At 46.8% G+C, this 26,777-nt stretch overlaps 1 protein-coding gene across 4 annotated transcripts in view; it reads right to left on the reverse strand.

Moving 5' to 3' along the window:
* Positions 1-2,022: 2,022 nt before the first annotated feature.
* SKI (SKI proto-oncogene) overlaps positions 2,023-26,777 on the reverse strand; it is a 91,610-nt gene continuing 66,855 nt past the window's right edge. For 2 of the 4 annotated variants that reach the window (XM_065737927.1, XM_065737925.1), the window contains 6 exons: positions 10,513-10,638; positions 9,903-10,018; positions 8,650-8,912; positions 7,424-7,725; positions 5,184-5,414; positions 2,023-3,502 (listed from right to left, as the gene is read on the reverse strand). In XM_065737927.1, the coding sequence (XP_065593999.1) occupies positions 3,314-3,502; positions 5,184-5,414; positions 7,424-7,725; positions 8,650-8,912; positions 9,903-10,018; positions 10,513-10,638 (1,227 nt within the window). In that variant the 3' untranslated portion in view covers positions 2,023-3,313. Of the gene's footprint in view, positions 3,503-5,183; positions 5,415-7,423; positions 7,726-8,649; positions 8,916-9,902; positions 10,019-10,512; positions 10,639-26,777 lie in introns of all 4 variants that reach the window. The other 2 variants (XM_065737926.1, XM_065737924.1) reach the window with 1 other exon arrangement.

A 26,777-nucleotide genomic window follows, 5' to 3' on the forward strand; every position in this document is an offset into this window, starting at 1 on the left:
TTTATTGTAAAAGTGGACTTAGGAAAGACACACGATGATTTATGATTCCTATCCTGTAAAACCCCCCTGGCAATTAGCTGCTGGTGGATGTGGGTTCTGTCAGCCTTCCTGCACCTCGTTCAATCACACTGAGTTCTAAACCTGATTTCACAGATGTTTTTTACTAGGATGTCTCCACTGCCTGGAATCAAAGGCTGAGATGTCTTAACTTTAATGCTGTGGTTTAGTTATGCACTACACTTTATCATAATACATGGCAAAAGAAACCCTGTTTGTGTAACAAGGATGTAATTCATAATTAATTCACATTGGGAAGAGATTTCTTCCAAATCTCATCCCATCTATGTACGAAACAAAGATGATGATGATGGGTGGGTGACAGCTAAGGAAAGTTTTTCTTTTTTTTTTTTTGTCTTAGGAGAAAAAAGAAGGCAGAATTCATTGATGTTGGAGGGGTAAAAGCATCGTATGCACAGAAGAAGCTGTGGCAGTGAATCACTATCCTTCCTGAGACACACGAAAGAAATAGTGCCATGTGCTGCAGGTCTGTGGGCTGCTGCTCCTGGGAGGAAAAGCAAAGTGAGAGCTGTGCTGCTGTGTCTGGGTGAGTGGCAGTGGGACAGGCTGGGGAAACACGGCTACCTGGAAAGGCAGATTTCAGGAGTCTGATGTTGGGTGAGAACAGATGTGTTCTATGTGTAATTTCATCATGTGGCAGCAGAACATTGTGGACTTCTGAAATGCACAAGGATCAACTAAAGCTAAAATCGTTCAGTTTCCCTCGAAGAAATTAGTGAATAATACAGATCTGGAAATCATAAGGCTGAGAACATTTTTATGCATACTGCATAACAAAACAAACCCTTTACATAAGACAGTAATAATGCCCATTAATGAATATACATATGGCAGAGATTTTAATTCCATGCATATGATTTAATAATCGCAGAGAAAAAAAAACATACAAAGAAGAAAGAAAAAAAAATCCCATAAAAAAACAAAAACCCAACAACATTGCCTACACATAATCAAAAATCCTTTTGCATTGCACTTTAGAGGAGGAGTTCTGCATCCCACACGCAGGGCTGAGCCCTGTGCAGACAGACAGGTTCGTGTCACTTCCTTGCTGTCACTGATTCTTGCTCCCAACAGTTCTACATTGTCCCAGTAATTTTACTCCTTTCATATTTCTTCTTTTTGTACCTAAAACGTATATATGAACTTCTCTGTTAATGCTCACAGTTATTACAATGGTTATTATAATGGTTTCAAGCAAACAGCTCTTGTTTAAAAAACAACAACAAAAAAAACAACAAAAAAAAAACCTCACCAACCCTCTTGTGTACTGCATTAAATACTGTAATTTTAGGATTGGAAGCCGCTCTCTGTCTACTGGGAAATAATTTTTAAGCTTACATAGTCTGCATTAATGTCCAAAAGCAAATAAAGATTACTGGAAATACATTTCTTGGTTTAGAATAACTTCTGGGTATGATGATGCATAGGATTTTATATATTTTTTTTCTTTTTATTCTTTAAGGTTTAAAAAAAAAAAGTGTCAGCATTGCCTATAGAAGATGCTGAGAGGAGAAATGAGCTGGAAGGCACAACTGCAGCCCCAGATCAACTTTTCACTGAGCTTGAGTGTATCAGAGGTGAGTGTCTGTGGGTCACAAGAACTTTTCTCTTGTTCAGTAAAGCACCAACTGCGCTGAGCACTTCCCAGCCTGGACAGACACAGCCACACAGCACAGCTGTGAAAGCCAACCAGCAGCACACGGCTCTGCTCACTGTTGTTTGGTGGCATTCTATACCCACTGAGTTCTCATCTCATTCTGCACACGTGGAAATGATGGTGTGAGCTGTCGCGTGGTGGAGAATGGCGCTGATGATTTTAACATCTGCAGAGAATGCTTAACTTGTAAACTTTCAAAATATGGAATAAAATGCAGAGTGAGATTCTGACAAAGTGCAGTTTAAAAAAAAATAACGACGACAATAACAGTAATGGTGAGACAGTGATGGTATGCTGCATTGTAATTCCGGGGCTGCGGCTTGGATCCCAAAATTAAAGTAATTTCTATTTTTAAAAACAGAAGTTTTTCTTTTAAAAAAGATGTAGGCTTATTCACAGCAGCAAAAATGTTGTTTTTCTTTTCTGTAGTATCCAATAATGCAATGTTGCACTCTCCTCGGGCACAGAAATCCTGAAAACAGTTCAGAATAAAAGTAGGTAAATACTGAACGTTATGGTAAGATGGTGCAACAAAGATGAGTTTTCCAGAGAACTGAAAGCTGAGGTGAGGATTTCAGAATGACTTCAGAACACGTCTTCTGCTTTACTTCTCAACCAACAATTAACAGGTCATCCATTTCCTTCCTTTCCTTCCTTCTTTCTTTTCCTAAAGCTGAAGTGCTCTTGGATGAAGTGAGTCATTTGAACACATCGATTGATGAAGATGTCTTTAGAAAATATGGCATGATTTGAAACACTGAAGTCTGTAAGGCTGGGTTTGTAATTCTGAAGCGTCCATCTTCTCTTCCTGCCCTCCCCCACGCCCTTACACTCCTGCATCTTCCTTTCTTCTTGTGTTCAGGACAGGAAATGAAGGTGATTGTTTCTAAGGAAAAAATCAACTTTGAAAAGCACTCTGAAATTCTCATACAACCACAGGACGGGATCAAAACTGTGATGGCTTCCTTGATGGCTGGAAAACTGCTAATGAAATGGCATCATCACCAAAGGGCTTCTGCATTCAGAATCCCAAAGCCTTTAACAAGTCATTAAAAATTGTGCATCGAAGGTTTCTGTTTTGCTTTTAAAGGTTCATTATAAAAAATCTTGTTAATTTTTTTTAATACCAAGTCTGTGTAATGAATTACTTTAAATAGCTTATAAGAAAAGTTTGTTTTTTAAATTCCAAAATGTTCCGACAGGCAGAAGGGCAACATAAAAACACTGCCATGCTTGCCTTGTACTCTGATTCTAGTTGGACGATGCTGCTTGCTTGGAGTTTGCCAGTACAAAATTTGCTGTGGACTTAAAAGTATTTTGTTTATAAACACTTTGTGTTTTATAGGCACAGTAAGATGTTGTGCTATATGGATTGGAAAAAAAAAAAGGAAAAAAAGAGGCGTAATTCAGTGCTTCTGTTATAAAGAGTAACATTTGCCTTCCAACTAATCAGAATCCATATTCATAGATCTGTGTGTTAAGACACAACTACTCACACATGCACTTACACACGTACCCCACACATCCTCCCTTACTGTGCATATATGTCATTCTGTCTGTGTCAGACGACGTGGTGGTTTAGTTCTCAATGTTGCTCGTTGTGTTTTCACTGCTGGATTGACTGCTTGATTTAGGCCACAGCTGTTCCTGAAGTTCCTTGACAACTTTTTCCAAGTGTTCCCGAGCCTCCCTCTCATGCATCAGGTCAGCTCGGAGCTGCTCCCTGTCAGCCTCTGCGTGCTGAAGCTTAACCTGTAGGTCCTCAATCTGGAGAGGAGAAAAACCAGATATGAATCTACCAAGGCTGAGGTAAGGAAATGAATTCTCTTTTTCCCTACTGCTTTTTCCATACACTATTCTACAGTTATCCAAGCATGTTACACCAACTGTTTAGATACTTCTGTATTGAAGAATACTTTTATATGAAGTATTAACATTTCATATTGTTATTTAATATAAAATATTAATACTTGAATTAAAAATACTTTGTATCCTTCATTCCAGCTCTAGCACCCTCACATACAGGAACCCTTCCCCCTTACATGTGCAGGACTGTAAGGAGGCAGGTGCAGATCTTCCAAGCCCTGTTCAGTGTGTGAGGAATTCTATTTATCTGCACTTGTTGCTGCAGCTTTTCTTTCTTTTTTTTCTTTTTTCTGCTGAAGTGGAAGTGGGCTGCAGGTAACGCCCAGAGCAGCAGTTCTCGATCTGGTTATGTTTAGTCTGGACATCTCTTATCAGCGAGACATCCTGTGATGCTAGAGAGGAAGCCCACATCATTTCCTGCTCTGGTCTCCGGTTAGACATGTCTCACAGTGGTAACAAGTGAACCACTCCCCTTCCCGGTATTGAGAGCCTGGGGTTAGACAAATTTCTGATTTCTATTGCTTTTTCTTTTCCTTTTTCCTTCTTCCTTGAAGTAACCACATCAAGTATCTGTAGCTCGTGCTTTGGGCATAGCAACACCTCCGTGAAGTGCACAGCAGAAACACCACTGTAGTAAATGTGATCTGTGCCATCAACACCAGTACGTACAGTAGGACAGTTGAGCAAACCTATGACACTGTGACAGCTGCAAGTGGTTCCAATCTCTTCTGTGTAGCAGCTCAAACTGAACCAAGTGTGCCCCATTTTTCAGGTTTCTGTGGCTAACTTCTGCCTCACACCTCTAATTATGCAGCAAGAGGTTTGGCAGAAATGCATCATGGAGTAACTGGGATTTCTTGTTTGGAGGAAGGGGAAGGCAGGGCATGCAATGGATTGCTTCTCAGTGCTGTTTCTCAAAGAAGGGCAGGAGGCTGCCATTCTGCACTCAGCTTAGTCTGCTGTGCTGGGTTATTTCAGGGGTTGAATGGCCTTGCATCCCACATGCCCTGCAACAGCAAGACACAACAAGGCGATTTAAGGACGCACAGCCTGAGCTCACGGGTCACTGCTGGGCTTTGGTTGGTTTAATTAAACTTTAAAATAACTTCTTACATAAGAATCTGGTGCAGAGAGGGCAGGGAGGGATTTTTAATTCAAAGCTTTAAGCATGTACCTGGCATGTAGTGGCGTGCTCCTGCATTCCAAGAACTATCCTGAAATGACTGCCTATGATGTACTGTACTGAAATGGGTCTCCATGCATTGGCATGGCCAGCAGCAGCAGTGGAACTGATGTCTCACATCTGTCTTAGTTCCCTGTAAATGGTGATTTTGTACAGACAAATGTGCAAAGTTCAGGCAGAACTCACCTGAACTCAAATTGAGGCACGTTAGTAACACCTCGAGGACTAGGACTGCGAACTGACACGATGGGGATATAGACATATGGACAGGAGCTGGACTTCATCAAATCAGACAAAAGGAGGCCAGCTGGCACCCGAGGAAATACAGACACAAACTGCTGCTAGAAGCACGCCTTCAGAAGGTTTGCTTGCTGCTAGCTGTCAGTGCTGAGCTCTTACCTGGGCAGAGTACTTGGCCCGAAGCCTGCCAGCTTCACAGCCCTTGTCACAAACCCGGATCTGCCTGGCTTGTTCCAGTTCCCTCTTTAGCCGTATCCGAGACTCGTTGGCTTCCTTCATTTTCTTCTCATTCTCAGCTCTCAGACGCTCGATCTCTTTCCTCAAGTTGCGCTTTGCCTCTGTTGCTTCTCTCAGTTTCTCCTTCTTCGCCACCCTTAGGAACTCCAGCTCCTAGAGCACGCAAGCAGTAAACTTGTGAGAACTGAGGTGCAGGGGCTGAACGAGTACAAATGCTTTATTTAATTGAAGACACCAGAGAGGCACAACGTTATGATACATGCTGTTTGTGAATGCTCTTTGTGCACAGCAAAGCTGAACAAGCAAACCTATTGTTTGCTGAAGAAATCTATATGCAGATCCACTTTGACAACCCCCCACCCCCCAAGAACACTTAAGGCAAGCCTGAGGACAAACAAATCCTGTATATTCTCTCTAACTCAAAGGAATTCTGTTCTGCTGTAGGTAACTGATGTGCAGGTCTCCTGGCCCCCAGCCAGCTTGCTGCTGTGTCACAGCACTTGGGAAACTCCAGGCTAAAACCTAAATGGAAACCATGCTTTGCTCTGGGAACTGCCACCTCTCTCAGAAGTTGTTAAGAAGCTGTTAGAAGACAAGACCCTCAGTGTGCTCTGACCAGCATGGCTGCCCAAAGGCCTGTCTCCTGAATGGTTAAAGTAGAGACTTTTTTTTCTTCAGCAGCAGCATTTCCTCCCTGTCAGACACAGCCCTCCCAGCAGCATGTTTCTGTTAAGTAACGCTGCAGTCGGGTCATGGGAAATTCACTCTTCTGACAATCCCACTTCCTAGCCAGGCCATTGTTAGCTCAGCCCTGCCTCTGGAAGCATGCACAAACGTACTTGCTGTGCATGTGGAACTGGAAACCCTCAGCTGCCCACGCTGGGATACCTTCATGTACCACCTGCTCGATTTAATGCCTCAATGCTCAGTTCTGCTGCTCCATTACTTACCTGATATAATTCCTATTTTACTTTAACTGAACACTGTGTGTGTAGTTACCAAGTTCAGTGGTTAGCTTTAAGTATATACACTACTTATAAATATTATTAGTTTTACTTCTAAATACATAAAATGAAACAGATATACTGAAATGCAAAGGAATGAAGTGATTGATTTGCTCAAGGAGACAAAAAAAAGAAGTGGCTCAGTGGAAAAGACAGTGCTCAGTGTCCCTTCCCCAGGACCTGGACCTGCAGCTGCACAAACAAGCTGTCTGCACACAAGAGGTATTCAGCACAGACACAGGTCTGCTGTAACGAAGCTCTGCAAGAGTTTGAGTTGGTTAACTTTCATCACAATTCTAATTGTGATCCTATCTCCACATTACTCTCTTTCACCTCGTCCTACTTGCTAGTAGTCCTTCATTTCATTCCTCAGAGAAAAGCCAGACTGTGTACACCTGCTCAAGACCAGTGGTAAAATAGCAGTGCTCTGTCCCCTGGGCCTTGTTTTACAGCTGACACCCCTCATCTCTCATGGATTACACTTCTAGCTTGGTTCCAGCTCTGCACATGATATTCAAAGAGGACAGGCAAAGCTCCTAGTCTGGTGCCATCTTGCATTCCTAGGTACAAATTCTGCTCTATCTCAAATAAAATAGAAGCTCACCCACTGTTCTGCGCAGCCACTGTGATTTGTTCATGGCCACATTATCTGCAACTTTTTTTCTGACCTGGGGTTTACAGAAATAAGGAGTTTCTCCTCTGAACGAAGGAGGAGAGCTGTAGTTCAGCTCTTGGTGAGAGCTTCAAGGAATACCTCCCCTCCAGCAGCTGGGCAATTGCAGGATTTGTAAATGATCTATATAACTATAAATAAAACCTCCAAAATGTCAGAGATGGTTCTAGTTCAGGCAAATTTACATTAAATAAACTGTGCTGGGATAGAAGGTTTTTTTCGGTAAAAGAAAAATGTTGATTTTGGTAACCATGGACTTATACTCTAAAGCAAAAACAGGTGGCAAGCTTAAAAAAAAAAAAAGTAAGAATGGTTCCTGTATACTTTGGTTTCCCAGCTGAATTTACAAAATGTTCTCCAGTAAAGGCTGTTGCTATTTGGGAAAAATGAGACAATTCTTTCTAACATGAGACAACTTAATGGTTTCTATCTGGAAGAGCATCTGCAGACAGTGATAAGAGAAAGCTATCATCCTTCAACATTACCTGATGTAGGCTGCGTTTGGCTTGCAAGGCAGCATTTAGCTTCTCTTCCTGCTTCACTCTCATTTTAACAACTTCATGGAGGAATTTTTCTTTGGCTTCTTTTGTATCTAGGCCACTGTCCAGGGCCTGCCTTAGGTGCTCCAGCTCAGCTTCCAACCCACTGCTGTGAGAGTCAGAATGTGTTGCAACCTCATATGAACTGTTGACTGGGAGTGGGGCTTGCATCCCAGGTGAGCTCATGTCCTTTGCAGAGCTGGATGAAGTAAAGGATGGGGAGGAGAGCGAGGATAAGGAGGAGGTGACTGAAAAATAGAAACATCTAAAATTAATAAAAAAAAAATGTAGAAAACGAATGTAACTCAAAACATGCTGAGGCCCCTCATTTCAATAATCAATGGAAAAAAAAATGGAAGAAAGAAAATACTCATTTTATACTTTGATGCTTGAAGTGTGATGAAAATGCAAACCTGTGTTAACTTAGAGGACCAACTTATTTATTATTCGCTTGAACTGTGACTTTGTTTTACATCACAGATGTACACGATCCTGACATTTTCAGGGGGTAGAACATCCTACTTTGCATGAACTGTACGTAGCAGGTAAGGACTGTACAAACTGAGATCAGCAGTGGGATTCTCTAAGGGAAGTATTGGTGAGGCAGTAACAGTACCTTTCATCCTTCACTGATTGCATACAGAGCCCTGATCCCTGCCTCATGCATTCAGCTGCATGGATGTAGCTCTGAAACTGCAGCTGCATTCTCTGACACAGAATTCCACGCTTACAGGTGTGTGTGTGTGTGCTCTGCTGTGGGCTACGTGTGCATACCCCACAAAGGCTTTCATAGAGCTCTCTCAGTCAGAACAAAACATGGCTGTTTTGGTGTGAACTACACATGCATTACGTCCAGCCCTGCACAACACTTACCTGCTTCAATTAAAGGCTGTCTGGTTTAATGAAAATCTCTAGGTCTGTGAACTCCTGTGGCTCAGGTACTTTTTGTTGATGCACCTCTGCCCCTCGCCCAGGAAAACACCCCCTCAACTTATGTTCCACTCTCATTTTTCCATTTTCCCATTTTATCCATTACCAAAGACTGCATTTTAATGTACCACGGAGGTACCAGGCCTCCAGAACCACACCTGAACTCAACAGAGTGTGTAACTCCTGAAGGTCAACCAGAGCGAAACACAGCACAAATAAAACAAAGGCAGACATACACTTACATTCCTCCCTGGTTTCTACTTCAATTTCTGCTTCTGATTCCTTATCCTCTTCAGGGGCAGTAACAGTGGCCACGGGCTCTGGGGCAGGTGGGGGCTCTGCAGCATGTTTTCTTTTCCGCGGCTGCGCAGCGCTGCTCGGTGCCTCGCTGCTCCGGGACACCACTGTGGCACAGGGTGGGTTGCTCACGACTTTCTGTTGGGCAGGAGGTGCGAGTGCCACATTGGGGGCCACAGCATTCTCAAAGCTTTTGTAGGAGTAAAAACTGCTTGAAAAGGGGAGGCAAAAGGGAGGAGAAAACGGTCAAATTATATAAAATATATTATTATACAAAATACAAATCAGCTTCCCCACGACTTCATGCATTATTGACTTTCCTAACTGGACTTCTTCAGTTCTGTCTATCTTGTAAGCTTGGAAACAGCTTCCATAAGAAAGGCCACAGGAGTTCAAGTGCATCCTCGCGTAGCTTTGCTTTGCAGACACAGCATGCAGCTGAGTACTTGTAGGTAAAACCACATTGAAAGAGTAACTGTGTTCAAGGACAGTAATACTGTAACGTGGAACAGACAGAATGTAGCACAGACTGCAACTTCAACTCAGCACCGACAATACAAAGTATCCCCAGTTACACTGAAAACTTGGGAACTTGTGAAGGTTGGGGTTTTTTTTCCAAGACTTCAGGCAGCCCAGGGCCTACCTTACACCTCCCAACCCTCCTCTCTGTTTAAAAGCAGCGATATGATGGTAGACCTTTATTTCCCTCTTTTTTTTTTAATAAACCCCCACAGCACCTAAGAAGCTTGTTCATCACAGCAGCGAAACGTGCTCTCCCCAACATCACTACAGCACCTGGCAACTTCCACCAAACTTTCCAAACAAACCATTACCCCGAGGCAGAAATCTGGCACAGTGTCTTCAGACTGAACAGCTGAAGGTTGGCGAGGGAACGCGACTGCCCTGACGCTTCCTGTGACACCAGCAGCCCCTCCTGTGTCTCACTCGTGCACCAGTTCAATCACACTGAGCAGCTCCCAACATCAGCCTGCTTTCTGGCCAGTTTTCCCCAGGCTCTCCAGCTCAGTGTGCTGCCACGAGCTGCCCCAGCCCACGTGCCATGGGTGGGCTGCTGTCCCACAGCTCCATCCTCTCCTGCCTTTGTGGTGCCGGAGGGGCAGCAAACATAAAGCAACCTGCTCTCAAATTAATCTCCACCATTGCTAGCCACATCCCTCCCTCAGCTCCTGCCCCCTACCTGTCTCGGATCAAAGCAGGAAGATGGGTTGAGAGCTCTTTCTCATTTGCTGATACAGCAGGGGACCAGGGCCGGAAAGCTGAGAGACGCTGACGGGGATGGACACAGCCAATACTCTGGGAAGGAGGAGAAAGAAAAATAAGTACAATCTTTTAAAAGCATTAATCCCAACAAAGCACTCACAATTCTGTGAAGTGCACGTTCTCTTATCTCTAGAACTGCTCCCCCACTGGCTAAGTCCTACTGGCTTAGCGGGTTCCACTGGAAGAGGTAACTTTACTCATGTGAAACCCCACGTTTTTTGTCTTTGCCAACAAGTTATCCATGGTTTGCACAGACCACATGAGGCTCCTGAGTTTCAGGATTCTTGTACCTCAAAGGCACGAAGGAATTGCTTACTCCATCATCACAATCAAGGTCAGTGAACACTGGAAGGTGGCAAGGAAATTGGGAGGACCGCATAGCTCAATGCTTGCTAGGAAAAGGATAGAAATGTGATTAATTTAGAAAGCCTGGGCAAGGTCTTTCTCACATTATCTCTTCTGGTTTTAGTAGAGGGCTGTTACATGGTAATTTGATCTCTCTTGATTACAAAATACTCAGCAATCACCTTATTAGATGAACTGGATAAGGACCGTAACCAACTGGACTGCTTTTCCTTCTCAGTAGAAGCTGGAGATTGGGAAGCAGAGTTGTCTATTTTGGTTTTCTTGGAAGCAGGAGGATCTGAAGGGACCTGAAATAAAGAGAGGGAAAATTAAAGACCATTATTAATTTTGCAATCAGCCTAGAAACAAGTTATAAAGCAAATTCTGTATTTGAAAGTAAGAGACATCACTTTTTTTCTGCATCTTTAAGCCTAAGAAACAACAAAAGAGTGAAAACACGGGACAGGCACAAATTACAACATAACGTGGTTTCATTCCTTCATTTAAAGCACCCAGGTAAAGTGTAGGTGGTGCATGAGTGACAGGCAGAAATGTAAGTGAGACATTCACACCATGTTGCAAAGAAGTATCTGCCTTTTATTATTTTTGTATGCAGAAAGGTAAGTTTTAATGTGGTTGCTGAACTGGAAAGATTATTTTAAACGAGAACAGAACAGACTTTGTTATTCTGTTTGCAGTGGTTGTTATGCGGATGACTTCACTACCCCACAGCTGCAGTGGATTCTGGGGGTGCTGCCAAGAGCTGCTTTGCCTTTTCCACAAGTGGCTCAGCTTGGCCCATAAATCATCCCCAAGCATAAGAAAGCCCTTTGGCAAGCAAAACCCCTTTCCTTCAACACTATGAAGGAATAAAATTCCTATAGTCCCAGAGTGGCTTGCAAAAAAAATTGGTAACTACTGGTTTAACTGGTGCACTGGGGACACCAGCTTGAAGCCTTGCCAGTACAAACTCGTCTGCCAGCAAGGACGGAGAAGGTTCTGGACCCTGCTCCACACCACAGCTACAGATATCAAGAGGAACACGCTGCCTCAGTTTCTCCTCCACCTTCTTGTCTTTCTGTAGTTCTGAACTCCCTGTGTTTCCATCGCTCTGGCTCTGAGTGAGGTGGCAGATCCATGCTGGGAGAACCTGCAGTAGCTCAGCTGTGCGCTGTGCCTTCCCAGCCCCACATCCCACACAAGCAAACATTTCTGCTCAGTTACAGACACACCTGTATGGCAGAATTCTGAGAGCCCAAAATGCTTCGAGGAGAGGTCTACCTGGCGACGACAGGAAGTTAGGAGCTTATTGCTCAGCATCGTTTTCTGAAATTTGGTCCTTTCAAGCATCTGAAGCTGGGAATTCAGAGACTGCTTCTCCAAATCATTATTCACAATGGACATCTAAGTGACTTTACCTGAGGAGTACATAAGGAACTGAAGCAGTGTTGCTAAACTGCACTTATCCAGACTCCCAGCCGGCTGCCAGGCAAAACCATCAGCCACGAAACCAGAGCAATTCCATCCCTTCTGCACACCTTCATCAGGAGGAAATTCTGACATGTACAAGAACAGCCTGCTCCTTGCATGGAAGCAGGGCCGCGGTGTGAATATCCAGCTCATGCCAGTTCATCTGGCAGCACGCACACTCTTAGGGCTTCTGCAGCCCAGTGTGCATAGTAACATAATCAAACCAAGTCTGGAGCTTTTAGTAAAACATTCCCTGGCGCTCTGGAGCTCGGGGCAGCTTTCCATATGTAGCAGATGAAGTAGAATGACATGGGCGTGTATATGTGCAACCGCAAGTACAAAATTAGCCTGTACCAGTGCTAAATGCCAGCTTCGATGGATTTGTAAAGAATTCCTGCAGCACAGCCTCAGGCTTACTTAGGGCTGACTCCGGCACTGGCTATGGCATGGCACCTCCCATCCAACCCCACTAAGAGAAGGCATTTCTAAATGCTTTCTGTGGAAATCACAGGACAATGCACTGGAACAGATCTGTTTCTTGCTTTCAGAGATGCTGTCTGTGCAGAATTAGTGACAGCATTAGAAAGGTATTTGGCAAGTGAGTGCCGATCCCAGCCCTATCCACTGGGGATGGTGAGTGGCGTGGGGAGGGGAGCTGCGCTGGAGGGCGGGGAGGAGGAAGGGGGCTCAGAATGGGAGCGGCAGCAGCAGCAGGTGGTGGGGCTCAGAGCCTCCTCCCCCCAACCCTCTGCCTTGTGCCCCTCGGCAGCACCCAGCTGGAGCGGGACCTGCCCCTGCCTCCAGTGTCAAGCAGCAGCTCAGGGAGAGGCGGGATCAGAAGGGGCTGGAGGGGAGAGATTTAACTAGAATGATCTCATTTGCATTTTTAAAGAAATCATGCCTCCTCTCCAGCTTTCTCCACTGTCACCCTTGTTTTCTCTTAAATCAAGGCTGACATCCGAGGTTCAGGAGGGCTCTGAGCACAAAAAAAGCAGTAGACGTGGGAAGGATGCCAGGAGCCAGCACCGATCCGGCAGCATGAGATGCTGCAAGGAGTAAAGCAGTAAGCATTCTGTTTGCATGGGGGGAAACGGCTTTACCCTCCCCACAATGATGCGAGCAAGGTGAAAAAAGGGGGGAAAGAAAAGAGGTGCTCAGTGGGGCACACAGACAGCTCTGACACCACCACCTCCCCTCCCCGGGCTCCGAAGCACTACCAACAAACTGCTGCCACCTGAGAACACGAGGGGGTTCAGCCCCACTGCCCCTCTGCCCACTCGGACACGCCGTCCCCACGCACGCACTCACTCCTGCCCCACTGCACAGAAACAACTTTTTGCCATCTTCATAAACGACTTATCAAAAACTTCAAACCAAACCTTGCAAAACTGGAATAAAATGTTTTACAATGTACCTTGAACCCTTTTATTCAAGTAAATTCCAATGGGAACTTCGGGCACGTGAACTTCAAAGTTATCCCTTTTAAGACCAACTGATAATAAGCAGCCTAATTTGGCCTCTGGCCAACCAGGGCCACGTCTGACACGTCACATCACATTTTCTGGTTCAATTCAGCCATACAGTAACAAAGCATGAAACCAGCAGAAAGCAGTGCTGACCCCCCCGGACAGCCCAGCCTTCCTGGTGCGCTGTGCCGGGGTGGAAGCGCTGAGTGGGCAGCAGAGGCCACAGGGTGAGAGATGGGGAGGTGGGCCCAGAGAAAGCACTAAGATTTGGTGACTTGGGGCTGTTCATGGATGCGACTGCTGGTGCCTGTGGATTTACCAAAATACACCCCTGAGCAATCTGCTGCCTTTCCCTACCTGATTTCCAGCTCTGCAGGGGCTGGGCTGGCTGCCTGGCTCGTGTTTTCTGTGCCCTCCTCTCCTGGCTCTACTGGGCCCGCTCTGTGCTGTGTGCAGCCATCCACTAGGGGATAAGCTAAGACCACTGAGAACAGGACAGTGCTCCCTTTGGGAGGGAGCTGAGTGCCGGCAAATCCTGCAGGACAGGGAAGTCAATGAAACCACTCACAGAACACCATGGGCTCGCTGCCACCCAGCCTGGCTGACTCCTAGTGCTCACTGCCTGGAAATGTGGTTCCCACAGCAGCAGAAGTCACCGTGTCCCTCTGTAGCATCTTTAGAAAGGTTCGTCTATCCTCACTGTTGATTTAATGTCCTCAAAAGCTATCCCAATACACAGAACTCTGTATTTCAGTCTCTTAAAAAAGAATTTGGGAAATATTGGGAAGCCGAAGAACTCAATTTCATATTTCTACCTCCCGTGTAAATCAGAAGCATCTCAACTGAAAACCCTGCAGCTAAAAAAGCCTATAAACCCAGAATAGGCAAAATAAGAACTGGGCTCTCGATCTATAGATAGATGCTGTCATTTGTTCGAGCTATCGCTTCTGCTACGAGTTCATGCAGACAGCTGAGTTCGGTTACACCAGGAGGAAGGGTGGGGCTTCCTGCCTCCTCTGATGCTCGCCTGGCTGTGAAAATCAAGCAGCTTTCTCATTAGGGGCACAAACCACAAGACCAGACGCCGGTCTGATACAATGTGGAGAAACCCCACAGATAGATTGCTTGGGTTCAAAACGTGCCAGACATCTGAAGATAAAAATACATTAGAAATGAAAGAGCAGGGCTGGTGGGTGAGCACACACCATGCCCCCGCTGCCAAAGCCCCGCTCACAGCACAGCCTGAGCTCACCAGGGCTGCACCTGAGGGCCCAGGGACTTTCACTGACCCTGGGAGCCTTCGATGCACGGTTATCTGGTTGCTCTTCACTATGCTTCTCCTGTCCACCTCTGGACCACCTCTGCTCACGTTTTACCCCAAGGGAACGTGAAATGGACGCAAAGTCCTGAAACAGCAACTATCCTACAGAGCAGGAGCAGGCCTGACTGCACTGAACACACCTGCACCAGAGGCCGTGGCCATTATGAAGGGCCAACCTGCCACCTGTTATCAGTAGAATGTTTCTTTACTCTTTGGGTAAGCTGGGCAGGAAAGGAGTTTTGTAGAGGATGCAGGCAGAGCACACACAAAGAAGGGCTTGGGACCCCAAGTTCTGTTACCAATTGAGCCTCTCCTAGGAAGCTAACTCAAATTCTGTTCCACTTCAAAAGATGCCTCAAGAATAAAACCCCAGACACTAAAAATATTCCAGTCAAAAGACCAGATGGCTTCCCACCTCCCCATTTTTCACTGCTCTGGTGAAGCACATGCTCCCACTTTGCCCCCCATTTGGAGACACGCAATCACAGGCAACAGTCACCTTTACTCCCCCCTTCAGAGCATGATCCTGCCTGGAGCTGAGCTTCCCCTGACTCCTGCAGCTCAGCCCACCCCAAAGGGAGAGCTCCTTGTGCACAGGGCAGCTCATACTGCTCTGGCAGCAAGGTAAACGCGTTGCCCGGCTGTCAGACACGGTGCTATGGACACAGGGAGTCTTACAAGCGTGTGGAGACATAGGATGTTCAGCTTAAACAATAGGAAACTGGCTTTTTCTCACACTCATTTAACTTCAGCATATTGTTCTTCGTACTGCTCTGAATTCAGATAAAAGATAACTTACTCGTTCTACGCAGAAGGTAACGCTTTGGCATTATCTGCATCTCTCCAAAGAAAAACCACACACATACATAACCACTGAAGGGAGCATCAGCAAACCACTCGTGCTGGTTTCAGACCCCGGCTGCCATCTGAGCACACGCCCCAGCACCCAGGCCAGGCCTGGCAGCACTGTGAACACTTCAGTCCCAGCACAACTGCTGTGCTGTCTGCACAGTGTGCCCCACTGTGCCCTAGGCCCTTCAGCCTAACCCGTTTTTGTCACCGATTATTAAGCCGAGTATCCCTGGGTGGTGACTCGGGAGCCCAAGGAGTTCCCAGTAAAAGCAGCCATCTCCCCCTTCTCGCCACTCCTTTCAGCTTGATGAGAAACAACTGCAGATCTCAGGCCTGACAGTCAAATGGAAAAAGAGACAATTCGATCGTATGGAACGGAGTGGTCGAAAGGTGGAAACATTTTCAGAGAGGCAGGGGAAGGAAGAAAAACCAAAACGACATCCTCTGTACCGCAGAACTGTCTTCAGAGGGCACTGAAACCACCCAGTTTCTTCAACCCAAATCTACAGATATTGAGTTTTCCACAGCCACTCTTTGAATCTCTTCAGCAGCTGCTCAACAAAATCAGTATTTCCCACTCAAAATGATCCTGACCCCCAGTACCCGTGCTGGGATGCAGGCACCATGGAGGCACGGCCCCGGCTGCAGCGAGCAAGGACAAGGCCAGGAATGAGCACGGGGTCAGCATCCCCACAGCAGCAGCTAAGCCCATTGAATCAAACACTACCCTGATTTTCTCTCTTTCCTTTTATTTGTTTTGAAGAGACATCTGAAAAGATAGCTGATTATTTGCTAAGCGATGTACTTGGGTTTTGGCTCTTGGTTGGAGCAACTGGAAGCCTCTTTTCCACTGGCTAAGAGCTTGTTTTGCCCTTCCAGTGGAAACCAGAAGTTACGGCTTGAAAAGAACTCCCTGCCCTGTGGTTTAAAACAAAACAAAAACTTCAGCTCCCACTTCCCCGGCTGAGCTGAGCCAGCAATGGGGAGCAGTGCAAGGAGGTCGGGACTGAAGAGGAAAAGGGCCCCAATCCCTGCCCGCTGCTGGCACCGCGCCCTGGGAGCGCAGGAAAGGGGCTGTGCCTGCACACGGGGAAGCAAGGCAGCGCTGGCAGCCGCAAGGAGCCCCGCGCCCGGCCCCTCTTGGAGCTGAGGCCCAGGGGAGCTATGCCATCAGATTCAGCAAGGAAAATCTACATTTCCTCTACAAACAGGTTTGCGTTGCCCAGTGCGTGCTGAATTGTTCGTGGGGTCACGGTTCTGGAAATTAAAAAGCCCTCTGTGGATGAAATTTTCTCTTGCCGTTTTCTTTGAAATGAAACCAGCATCTCTTGCTGTAACTGCACTCAAGCCCCAGCTTCGAGCCGGGCCTCGGATCCTGTGCTGCAGAGACATGTCCACTCTGCCCGCCAAGAATCTCATTTTAATTTCAAATGTTACATAAAAGGGCGAGCATTCCCCTTGAGGTTTTCACTAATGCCGGCCCCACCAGGCACGGCTCTCCCTCAAACACCAGCTGATGCACGACGGACTCTGGCAACCAGATGCAGAGGGCTGACAAAAAGCACCAAGCTCTTGGCAGCACCTGGGCAGCAGCCAACCCGGGGTGCTCAAATCACGTCCCCAGTGCCGTGGGTTTTCCGGCCATCAGTAGGATGTGTGATATTACACGCTGGGCACAAACACCCATCCTGCTGGAATCGGGTGTCCTTGCAGCACAGCCATGACAAAATAACCAGCTTCTCCCAGACAGCCCCAAGCACTGGGCAGCGTTTGTTGTACAACATATTCTGACAATTCAGTCGGAAAACCAGGCCACCAGCCCCGTCCCCGCTGACCCCGGCTCCGCAGCCCGCCGGGCCCCTCCGCTGCCCTACAGCAGACGCCTGGCACGTGTGCACACGCATGTGGCACCGGGGGGACAGGGCCCGCTGCCAGCCCGCGCCAGGGCCGGCGTCTGACACGTCGTGACAAATTACTTCCAAGGCTGCAGAGCCAGCGGAGCACAGCAGACGCAGCCCCGCTCGTCTGCACCGCGGTCTGTGCTTCCCCGTGGTTATTTATAGGGCCTCTGCTGACAACCTGCTCTGTGTCCCTGCCCTTCTTGCACGTCCCAAATCGGCATTTTGTCACTGCAGGAACCAGCAGTACAGAATAATAAGAACTCAGAAATGCCTGGGTTCCTCTGGCTGCACTACGGCAGCACTGCCCAAGGGCTGCGGTAGTTTATTCTTCACTTGTGTTTCATCTACTGGAGGTCACTTCAGGAAAGCTTGGGACTTTTGTGTAAGAGACAATGTGCATTTCACCACGGGGCCACGCACAGGGAACACCCCTGGTTGGCTCTAACACTCCTGGGCAGCAGCAGTGACAATCCCCCAGAGCCCAACCGGCCCGTTCTGATGCCCCAGCCTGCCTTAAGCATATGGGTGAAAGTTGACCGTCAATTCATTGATCATGGATTAATAGTTCCAAATCCTATTAAGGGTAAGACAAAGTGCAATGGAAACCCCTAGTCCTGGTGAAAAAACGGTGCAAGGCCCCATCTATCTCCCTGGCTCCTGCAGGAACTGCTCCCTGCAGCACCTGATGAAGACAGCCACAGTTTTTGGCTGAAGGAGCTGAGCAGCAGCCGTACGGTTAAGGACAGCTCAGGTACGGATGGGTTTAGGTGAGTCAGATCCTCAACACACTCAATATCATCAAGAAGGACTCCTATTTCTTGGCGCCTTTTCCATCACGACAGGCCACTGCTACAAAAACACCATTTTTGAGGACTATCTTCTCACCATCCATATACAGAAAAAAATAATTCTTTGCTTACAAAATGTTTTGAAAGCTACAGACAGGCAGATGCTTCCTTAAGTCCCCGACAAGTAACGTGCTCCGCAATTCAAAGAAATTCACAAGAAGCTCATCTACTTTAAGTAACAGTTATTACTTCTGAAACCTCCCCAGAGCTCTGAGGATAAAGGCAGACAACCAATTACCGTCTTAGACTTCCAAAGCTTCTTTTGCTGCCTTCAGAAATAAGCATCACGCGCTGCGGGCACCAGATGTGGACAGAGGGGAGAGGGCAGAGAGCAGAGGGCCCTTCAGCTCACCCTGCCCAGCAAACCCACGCTGCACATCCTCCTGCCAGTACAGCTCTGCTTGGAGGAGCCCTTTCTGTTCCCCTGGGTGAGCAGTCTACACAGACCTAATTTCAGTTGGAGCATTTACCACGCAGGACAGATAGAAAAGGATTTGTGTCCGTCAGCACGGCGCTGGGACGGTCACCACGCTCACCAACAAGGCACACGGAGCCTTTAGCAAACTGCCTCACTTCATACACAGTCTACTGGCAAAAAAAACCCACCCAGTTTTTTGTAATCCTGAGAAAACTCACCTTTTGGCTCCAGATGAGAGATCTAAGGGGAGATGCCCCTAGTATATGTGTGCATGTTTACAGGTAGAGTCACACTGTATTCAACAACTTAATTTTGTACAACCAAAGGAGGCAGTAAAAGATAATCTGAAGGGAAATATGGGAGGGGATCAGGATGGACAGGAGGTGAAAATCTGGGGCACCACAAGAAGGCTTTCAGCTCTTGTGTAACGTGACAGATTTTAAGCCTTTAGGGGGAGAACTGGCTAAGCAATATTGCAGTGCAGCGTGACTGCGCAGCCACATGGGTTGTGTCTGCTACGACTCTATTAATAGGATGGGAGATTAGAGAGGTCTGACTACGTACAGTCCCTATCTACCAATGCAATTCCTGCTTTGTCCCCGCCCTCAGTGCCACAGAGGCTGGCTGGGATCCCAGAATGGGGTCTGCACCCCAAGGCACCCACCAGCCCGGGCTGCCCTTGGGCATCGGCCGGCCCCGGGTCATCCTCCAGATCCACCAAAGCACCCAACCTTTCTTCATCATCTATTCAAACTTAACAGGTCCAGCATGCTTAAGCACACTGCAGAATTCAGGACTCGGTTGGTACAGTGAGTTCTGTTTGTCGTGCCCAGATAATAAATACGAACACCCACCGGGCACAACCAGCACTGCTTTTCCCCCCTTACTTCTCACTTCGGTGTTACAATGTGAGTTCTATTCCACATCTTTCTGTGTGTGTAATGTGCCTGACCCCTATAAAGACGGTCAAATAAATATCTGGTGACCTCACAAGTATGAAAATAAGCTTATTTGAAACAAAAAGTATATCTTCAGGGGGTTTGGCAGTAACTTTCAATTATTTTTAATTGCCTGGAAAATTAAAGTAAGAAAATGGCATGGTATAAATGTTAGGGAACATTATTAAGTAGCTTTCATAATATCTTAGCTGTAGCTTAATAGACAAAACCAGTTTTTTAAGCCTTGGTCATCTGTTCAATATGAATGGACTGTCTGTTCCCATACCTCCTCTAGGGGCAACTGAACTGAAATATCCCCTGATAGAAACCAGACTCAGTTTGACCTGGTAGGCAACGAGAACTCCACAGAACCTCCACAATTAGGGTTTAATTACAAACCACCATGGAGTCTGGCCTGCAGCCTGAGACCAGAAACACGAGGAAATGAGTTCAGAGAAGGTTTGGAGCCACAAGCACTGACCTCTCTTCCCCCATTTCCCATTTTCCCTTTCTTTGCACCATGGGATGGGCTTTTCTTATCACCAACACAACTGACATACGAACTGCTAAGTAAGCAAGATTTCCAAGGCAACAGTCTAAGCCTGCCTTTCTTCCTTCTTGGGGAATTGTGCCATCACAAGTCTCTAACATTCCATCAAACGCATCACGGGAATCAACAGAAATTAAATTCAGCCCTGGTGTCGTGATGGCTTCAAAGTCTCTGATTTTATTTTCTTTTTTTGTCTGAAACTTTTGAGCCTCAGTCCCAGTCGTGAGCTGTAGTCTGCTGACGAAGCCTATAATGCAGAGAATGAAAAGCCATCACCAGCAGCCTAGCCAAAAAGCAAACCTTACATAAACCTCCTCATGAGAAAACTTCAGAGAAAGACAGTGTGCAGCCACCTGGAGCACAGACAGGTGATCTACTATTGGCCAAGGCTGAAACAGGGCAGGTCAGGCACAGAACGGATCCTGATAACAGGGGGCTGCATCCTGCATGGGAAACCCGATGGAAGGACGGAACAAAACCACCAGTCATTTTCAGACAGACAAATTTAGGCAACAATTCCTGTGCTGCTGAATATTCCTGGATGACTCAACATGCATGCATACCACATGCTAAACTGTGGCATTCACTGAGTTACCTGCACTTGTTACATGCAGTTATTGTTCCTACAGAGAGCCAAGGATGACGACTATGAAAAACAAAGCAAGACAAAACAAAGGAAACGAGTCTGTAAAAGACTATCTGTTGTGTAATGCTCTTGAATCTGATTTATGCAACAGGTAACAGACCGGTAATGAAAATGCAAGCAAACAATAAATCCCAGCATCACACGCTGTGCCAGGAAAACCAGTCACCCACAACAAGACACTGAACTGCACATTACCAATTCCACTGCCAAATCTTTACCCTATCTCACCTTAAGGACACTTCTGCGCCATTCTTCTCGGATGAGACCTGAACAAAACAGTTTAACTTGAATGCTTAATGGAATATGCCTACATCCGTCGAAGCCCAAGACCTGAACACTGGAAGCAGTGCATTGCAGTATAACAAAGGTCACCACCCAGCAAGGCAAGGCTCTGGCTGGGATTTATTAGCACAAGGGCAAAAGCAGGCCTGAGAAGGAGACACAGCATGCAGACACTGAGCAAAAGTGGACAAAAAGGGTCTGGCAAAGATAGGTTTTGCCTTCCGATGTCTTCTCATGGAATAAAGTATCATCCTGCTGGTATAAATGCAGTGACCTGTTTACTGTAAGTTCAGCTTGGAAAGTGCAAATCATAGGACACCTGGTATTTCACCTAAAGGAACACCAGTGAGGTTCAAAAAAGAGAAGCTCATCTCCAGGAGAACCTTGCCAGCCAACAATGGGAATAATAAAGATCATCTCCTTCACACAGACACAAAGCTAACGCTACCTGCTGCATCAGCCAGAAGCTTCAAAGGCCTCGATCCCATTAGGCCATCACAGCCATCTACCTGAGCTCCACTATACATGGGGCTTAAGGGTTATTTTCCAAGCAACTTTGCACAGGTTCTCCCAAACACCACAGGGACACTTCTGCCTTAAGGGGAGAAGAACTGAACTAGGCTGCAAATTCATTACCTCTGCTAAGCTCTCTCCAGCAGCATGGTAACCTTGTTCTCTACAAAACCAAGTTTAGTCCATTTCCATAAGAAAAACACTGAGCCATTACTGGAGAGAAACAAGATTCTGAAAATGGAAGAAGGTGCTTTACCGTGGAGGTAAAGCAGCAAATATCAGGAAGGGGGAAGGAAAGTTATTTAAAATACAGAATAGAATCCCAAACCTTTATTAAAGAATACAGATTAATTTCGTGGGAGAGAAGTTTATCATCTGCACTGCTGCTGCTGCAGTGGGAGGAAGGAACTGCGGGAAGCCAGGCAAATAATGTCTGGCTCAGCTGTTAGGGTAGCAGCTGTCCTGAAATCCTCATTGGAGGGAACAAGCCAGGAGGTCAGGGAAGTCATGATTATTTGGAAAGAAGAAGGAAAACAATAGGCTGGGGCCCTCAGTCATCTTGCCTTTCTCATGTCTTTTGTTAGCCGTTGACTTCCCAGGATAGCTGGCTCACTGTGTTCAGGCAGAGCTGGGTTTGGCCTTGTACATGCCTTTTCTCCCCGCAACCCCCAGCTCTCCGTGGAGCCAGGTACCACCGGGAGGTTTGGAGGCTCCAAGAGCTTCAGCAGCAATTGGCAAAACTCAGCTCAAGATGGGGCCAGTCCCCTGAAAGTCTCAATTTTCACTCTAGCCTGAAAACGGTTTCTGGTTTTAAAGGATTTTTTGTCCCACCCCTTTTTCTTCTCTCCTCCATGCAGTTTTACTACTGATCCACAGATTAAGGGTTTTTGTTCGGTACCATCACAATTGTTAATGGGACACTTCTTGTGTTTTCACACTGGTAAAGAGACCCATGCACAGACTTGAGTAATGTCTTGAAAGAAGATGGAGAATTTAATAAGAGAGCAGATGGACTGAAAGAAGATTAAAAATTCATTTGATCCCTGACTCCCAGGGAAGTAACTCCTCCCTTTCTCCGTTCCACACACACCTGATTCCTGACCCCATATTAAAAGGCAGAAGGCACAAGAATAAAAACCTAACAAAATCCAGGTTACATTTTATGCTTGGGATGGGTTTAATCTGTTTGCACAGGAGATGCAGCCACAGTGCAGTTAGATGATTCCACTTGGATATTCACCATCAATAGACTTGAAATATCCGGTTGCAAAGCAGTGCTCTGTGATTTACAACATCACCATGCTATTTGTGAGAGCTAAAGCTTTTATTTTTTCTAATGGTATTTGGCTTGGCTTGTTTTTTTGACCTGCTGCTGCTCCCAGGTTCAACAGGAGACATGTTTCTGTAAGCTGATTTCTCTGTGGCTGAGGGTTTAATCAGGTCAAAGTAGCGATTAAAACCCGGACTATAACCACAACCTTAAAGGGATAGCTGTAAGGTTAAGCCTTCCCCCGCTCCCTGTCAAAATCAGAAGTGATGCTGTATCTGTCTCTGGCAAACAGAAACACCTTACCATTTGCTGCTTTCTTGGTTGCCTTTCCTCTGAAAAAGGCGTAAAACTATGGGTAAGTACTCAGAGATCAAAATATGCAAATGGATTAAGGGCTGCACTTAATGTGAATGCATTAACACTGTCAAGACATCCCTGAAGGTGGGCTTTCTGACACCCCACTCCTCTCCAACACACACACTGCAGCCTTCCAGCACAGCTACCTCAGCCCTGTCAGTGCTCCCGACATTCTTTCCTCCAGTTTTCCACTTGCTATGTTGTAGGTCTGCGGTTCTTCTCACCCATCCAAAGACAGCACGATAGCATGCTTAGAGTGGTGAGAAACAGCAAGAAATGTAAATGGAGCAGCACTTCCACAGCTCTGTGTAGCACTCACGAACATTAAGGCCAAACCACTTTTCTAATGACAACTGATTTCAGACATCACACCTGATTTTAAAGCAGCTTCAGTCATGGCCTCTATGAAGAACCAACGAGCTGTGCCACCAAGCACACCAGCCCTGTTCCCATCTTCGCTCTGCACAACCAGAGAGGCCAAGTGACTCATGCCAGGGAACCCAGAGCTCAGGAGGAAGGCTGCTAGGGGCTGGCTCCTAGTCCTGTGCTCTAACCACCAGAAATCCCTGGCAGCCCTGATGGGTATTCTTTCCAGAGATGGAGAGCAACAGCAGCTTCTGAACTTCACGGAAGACCTGCACCAAACACACAGGCAGCATTCAGCTGGTGAGCCTGCTGCTTCTGCCCTCTCCTCGCTCCTGTCACTGTGACACCTTAAGGATACCAGCTCCTTCCAGTACGTGGGATAGCATCTTCTTCCAAGCTATTCTTGACACTCTACTCCCACTCCCTTTCTATGTGTTTAACCATTTTAAGGCTGATTTGGGTCGTGACTAATAGGATTAGATACTAAAATCATGGGCTGCTAGCAATATTCCTGTGGAGCTGTCAGGACCCATGTGGAATGCAAGTGGTGGAGCTTTAAGATGGGTGGGAAAGTATTCACATTAACATTTTCTCTCTTCCCCTTCTTAATATTAAAACTTGGCAAAAAATCCCACAAAAAGATCAGCCTCAGCTTTATTCTCACTGTAGTCCATTTCTAGCTTTTGTGAACTACATGCTCTTCTCATGGATAGCACCAAGAGAAAAAAAAACAGAAGGAAGAGAAACCCCTCCCTACTTCTGATGGTTGCAGAATGATCTGTTTATCTGCTGCAGGGCAAGAAGAGCTCTCCAATAGTTACAAAGGCCAGGATTATTGTGCTCTATTCCTGGCTCTGCTACTGATGCTATTTGAATATCTTCAGGTAAATCAAGTAATGCAAGTGTTTCATTAAACCACAAGAGTGTAAATAGTATCAGAACCTCTACAAACTTACCTCTGCTTAAAAGCACAATGCCTAAGCATCTTTCCTCCCAGACCTCCTCTCTCAGCTGGCCAAGATTTGTTAACGTCCTCGGCACCACCTGCATGCCTCACACACATCGCGTTTATTTTCTGTAGTATTTTCAACTTACTGTTGCCAAAATGTGCTACCTGTAAACGCCTGAAACAGCACTGAAAGCGCAGATCACCAGCTCAGCTATCCTTGCTTGAAAGTGGCGAGTCACACAGTTCTGAATGCTTTTACCACCCTGACTGCAAGCGTGCTTCACTGTACCTGCTGCAGCTGTGACTTCAGCCACCCTGCAGCTCTCTTACCGCATCCCTGCAAGGTCGCAGCCCCGCAGGGCTGTCTGGCACGAGGCTGTCGTGCAGCTGCACCCCCCCCCCCTCTCTGCTCCTTCCCTAGGAGGGACTCTACAAATTCATCTCTGGGAGAGAAAGGGAAAGCCAGCATGCTTGGTAAAGTCACAGCGCTTCCAGTGCAGTGCTGAGGCTGCAGTTTTCCTGTCCTCTACTTCCACTTTCTCTCACGTCAAATCACATTAAAGTAACAATCAATTTTTCTGTCTGGCTCATTCCCGTGCCGTGCGAGCACCACCTCTCTCCCCCCAGCCTTCAGAGGCAGGAAAGCCTGGCTGAGAGCCCAACGTTCATCAATAAGCCAGCTCCATGGCTGGTGAACAACCTGGCAGCAGAGCGTCTTCTTTCTTCTTTTTATTGGCTTATAATCAAGCCTCACACCTGCTAAGTATGATTACTACAAAGATTAAAATTTGCAGAGGTGCAAAATAAAAATAGCAGGCACATAACCTGGGCAAGGACAAGGCTGCTCAAGCAGCCAAGGTTTAACCTGAGAGACTGAGTACAATTAACCCCTTCTTATGGTCCCAGCATCATGCCTGGTTTTAAATAAAAGCACCTGAAATGGCTGAGGAGGCACTGTGCTGTGCTGCCCATCGAGTGCTGGAGCTGTAGCCCAGGTACAACTGCAGCAGCGTACTAACGACTCAATACTCATTAAAAGCTGAGGGAAAAAAATCCTGTGTTCACATCTCCAGGCACACGGAGCTGAATCTGTGCCTCCTCATCCTGCAGGAACACCGCTGCCCTTTTTCCTTCACCAGGGTTATGCCACTTTTGCAGGCAGAAATGTTTCACCAACATTTCGTAAAGAAAATAAAAACGAAATACAACACATCGAAATCTTCACTGTTACCACAGCACTGCCAAAAATACATTTACTGGTTAAGGAGAAGAAGTGATCTCATTTTCAGCTTGGGCTTTTCCCTCAGGATAACGAGTGTCCTTCCCCGCTGCCCACAGCCCCGAAGCACAGCAGTGCTGGCAGCCTCGAGGCAGCTGACAGCCAGCCCTGAAAAGGACTGCTGGGCTCAGCAGGACCATTTCCCACCACCAACGCAGGGTTTGGACCAGAGGAGCAACAACAGACCGATGCTCCATGAGCTGCAGGCCCCCTGCCCCAACACGGAGCTCCAGCAGCACAAGTGCCAGGCAGAGCAGCCCCTGCTGCCCTCCAGGGCTCAGTCTCTTTCCTTAAAGGGCTGGCACTGGACCCAGAACCACCATCCCCAAGCCTTGCTGGTGACCGACACCGAGTGCAGGTGTCTGTGGAAATAAAGAGCAAGCACCAGGTCTCCTGGGAGGAGGCCCTGTGAGGAGGAGGGGAATTATTGTGGTTTAGAAAAGGGAAGGGGCTGCTAGAGAGAAATGCTATAAAAGCACCATGACGACAGAGGAGGGTGATGGAAAGGTCACTCTCTTTCAATAATGCTCCTTTTCTTCTTGTCCAAATGAAACACTTGGCCACGTCCATCGGCAGAGTTCAGCCGGAGGTAAATGGCCAGACCTGGGGCCATAAAGCGTCTGGGGACACTGGGGATGCGCTGCCCCACGAGGGGGGGTTGCCACTGTCCCCTGCCCCTTCTCCCACAAAGGAGGCAGCAAAGGGCTCCAGAACGGCTCTGAACAAAAGGTGCTCTTGTGTGCATTGCAGGCAGAGCTGGACTGTGGCTCCTATTTACCTCTGACAAACACCTCCTGATGCCCAGAGCCTATCACGAAGGGTTGCGGGAGGGAAAAAGAAGGTATGTTCGATAATGAAACAGTGATTAATCCTGATAGGCATGCAGCCCTTAGAACTACTTTTCAGCTGCAAGTGGTAGGTGGTCAAATTATACCTTTCCATCACATTTCCCACTACTGCACATCTCCTCGGTACATTTTCTCATGAAATGCTGTAAGGATTCAGAACAATTAAACCTCAC

This window comes from Cyrtonyx montezumae, unplaced genomic scaffold, assembly GCF_038088225.1.
Source record: "Cyrtonyx montezumae isolate F1298 unplaced genomic scaffold, pur_monq_1.0 scaffold_21, whole genome shotgun sequence".
Taxonomy (NCBI): Eukaryota; Metazoa; Chordata; class Aves; order Galliformes; family Odontophoridae; genus Cyrtonyx; species Cyrtonyx montezumae.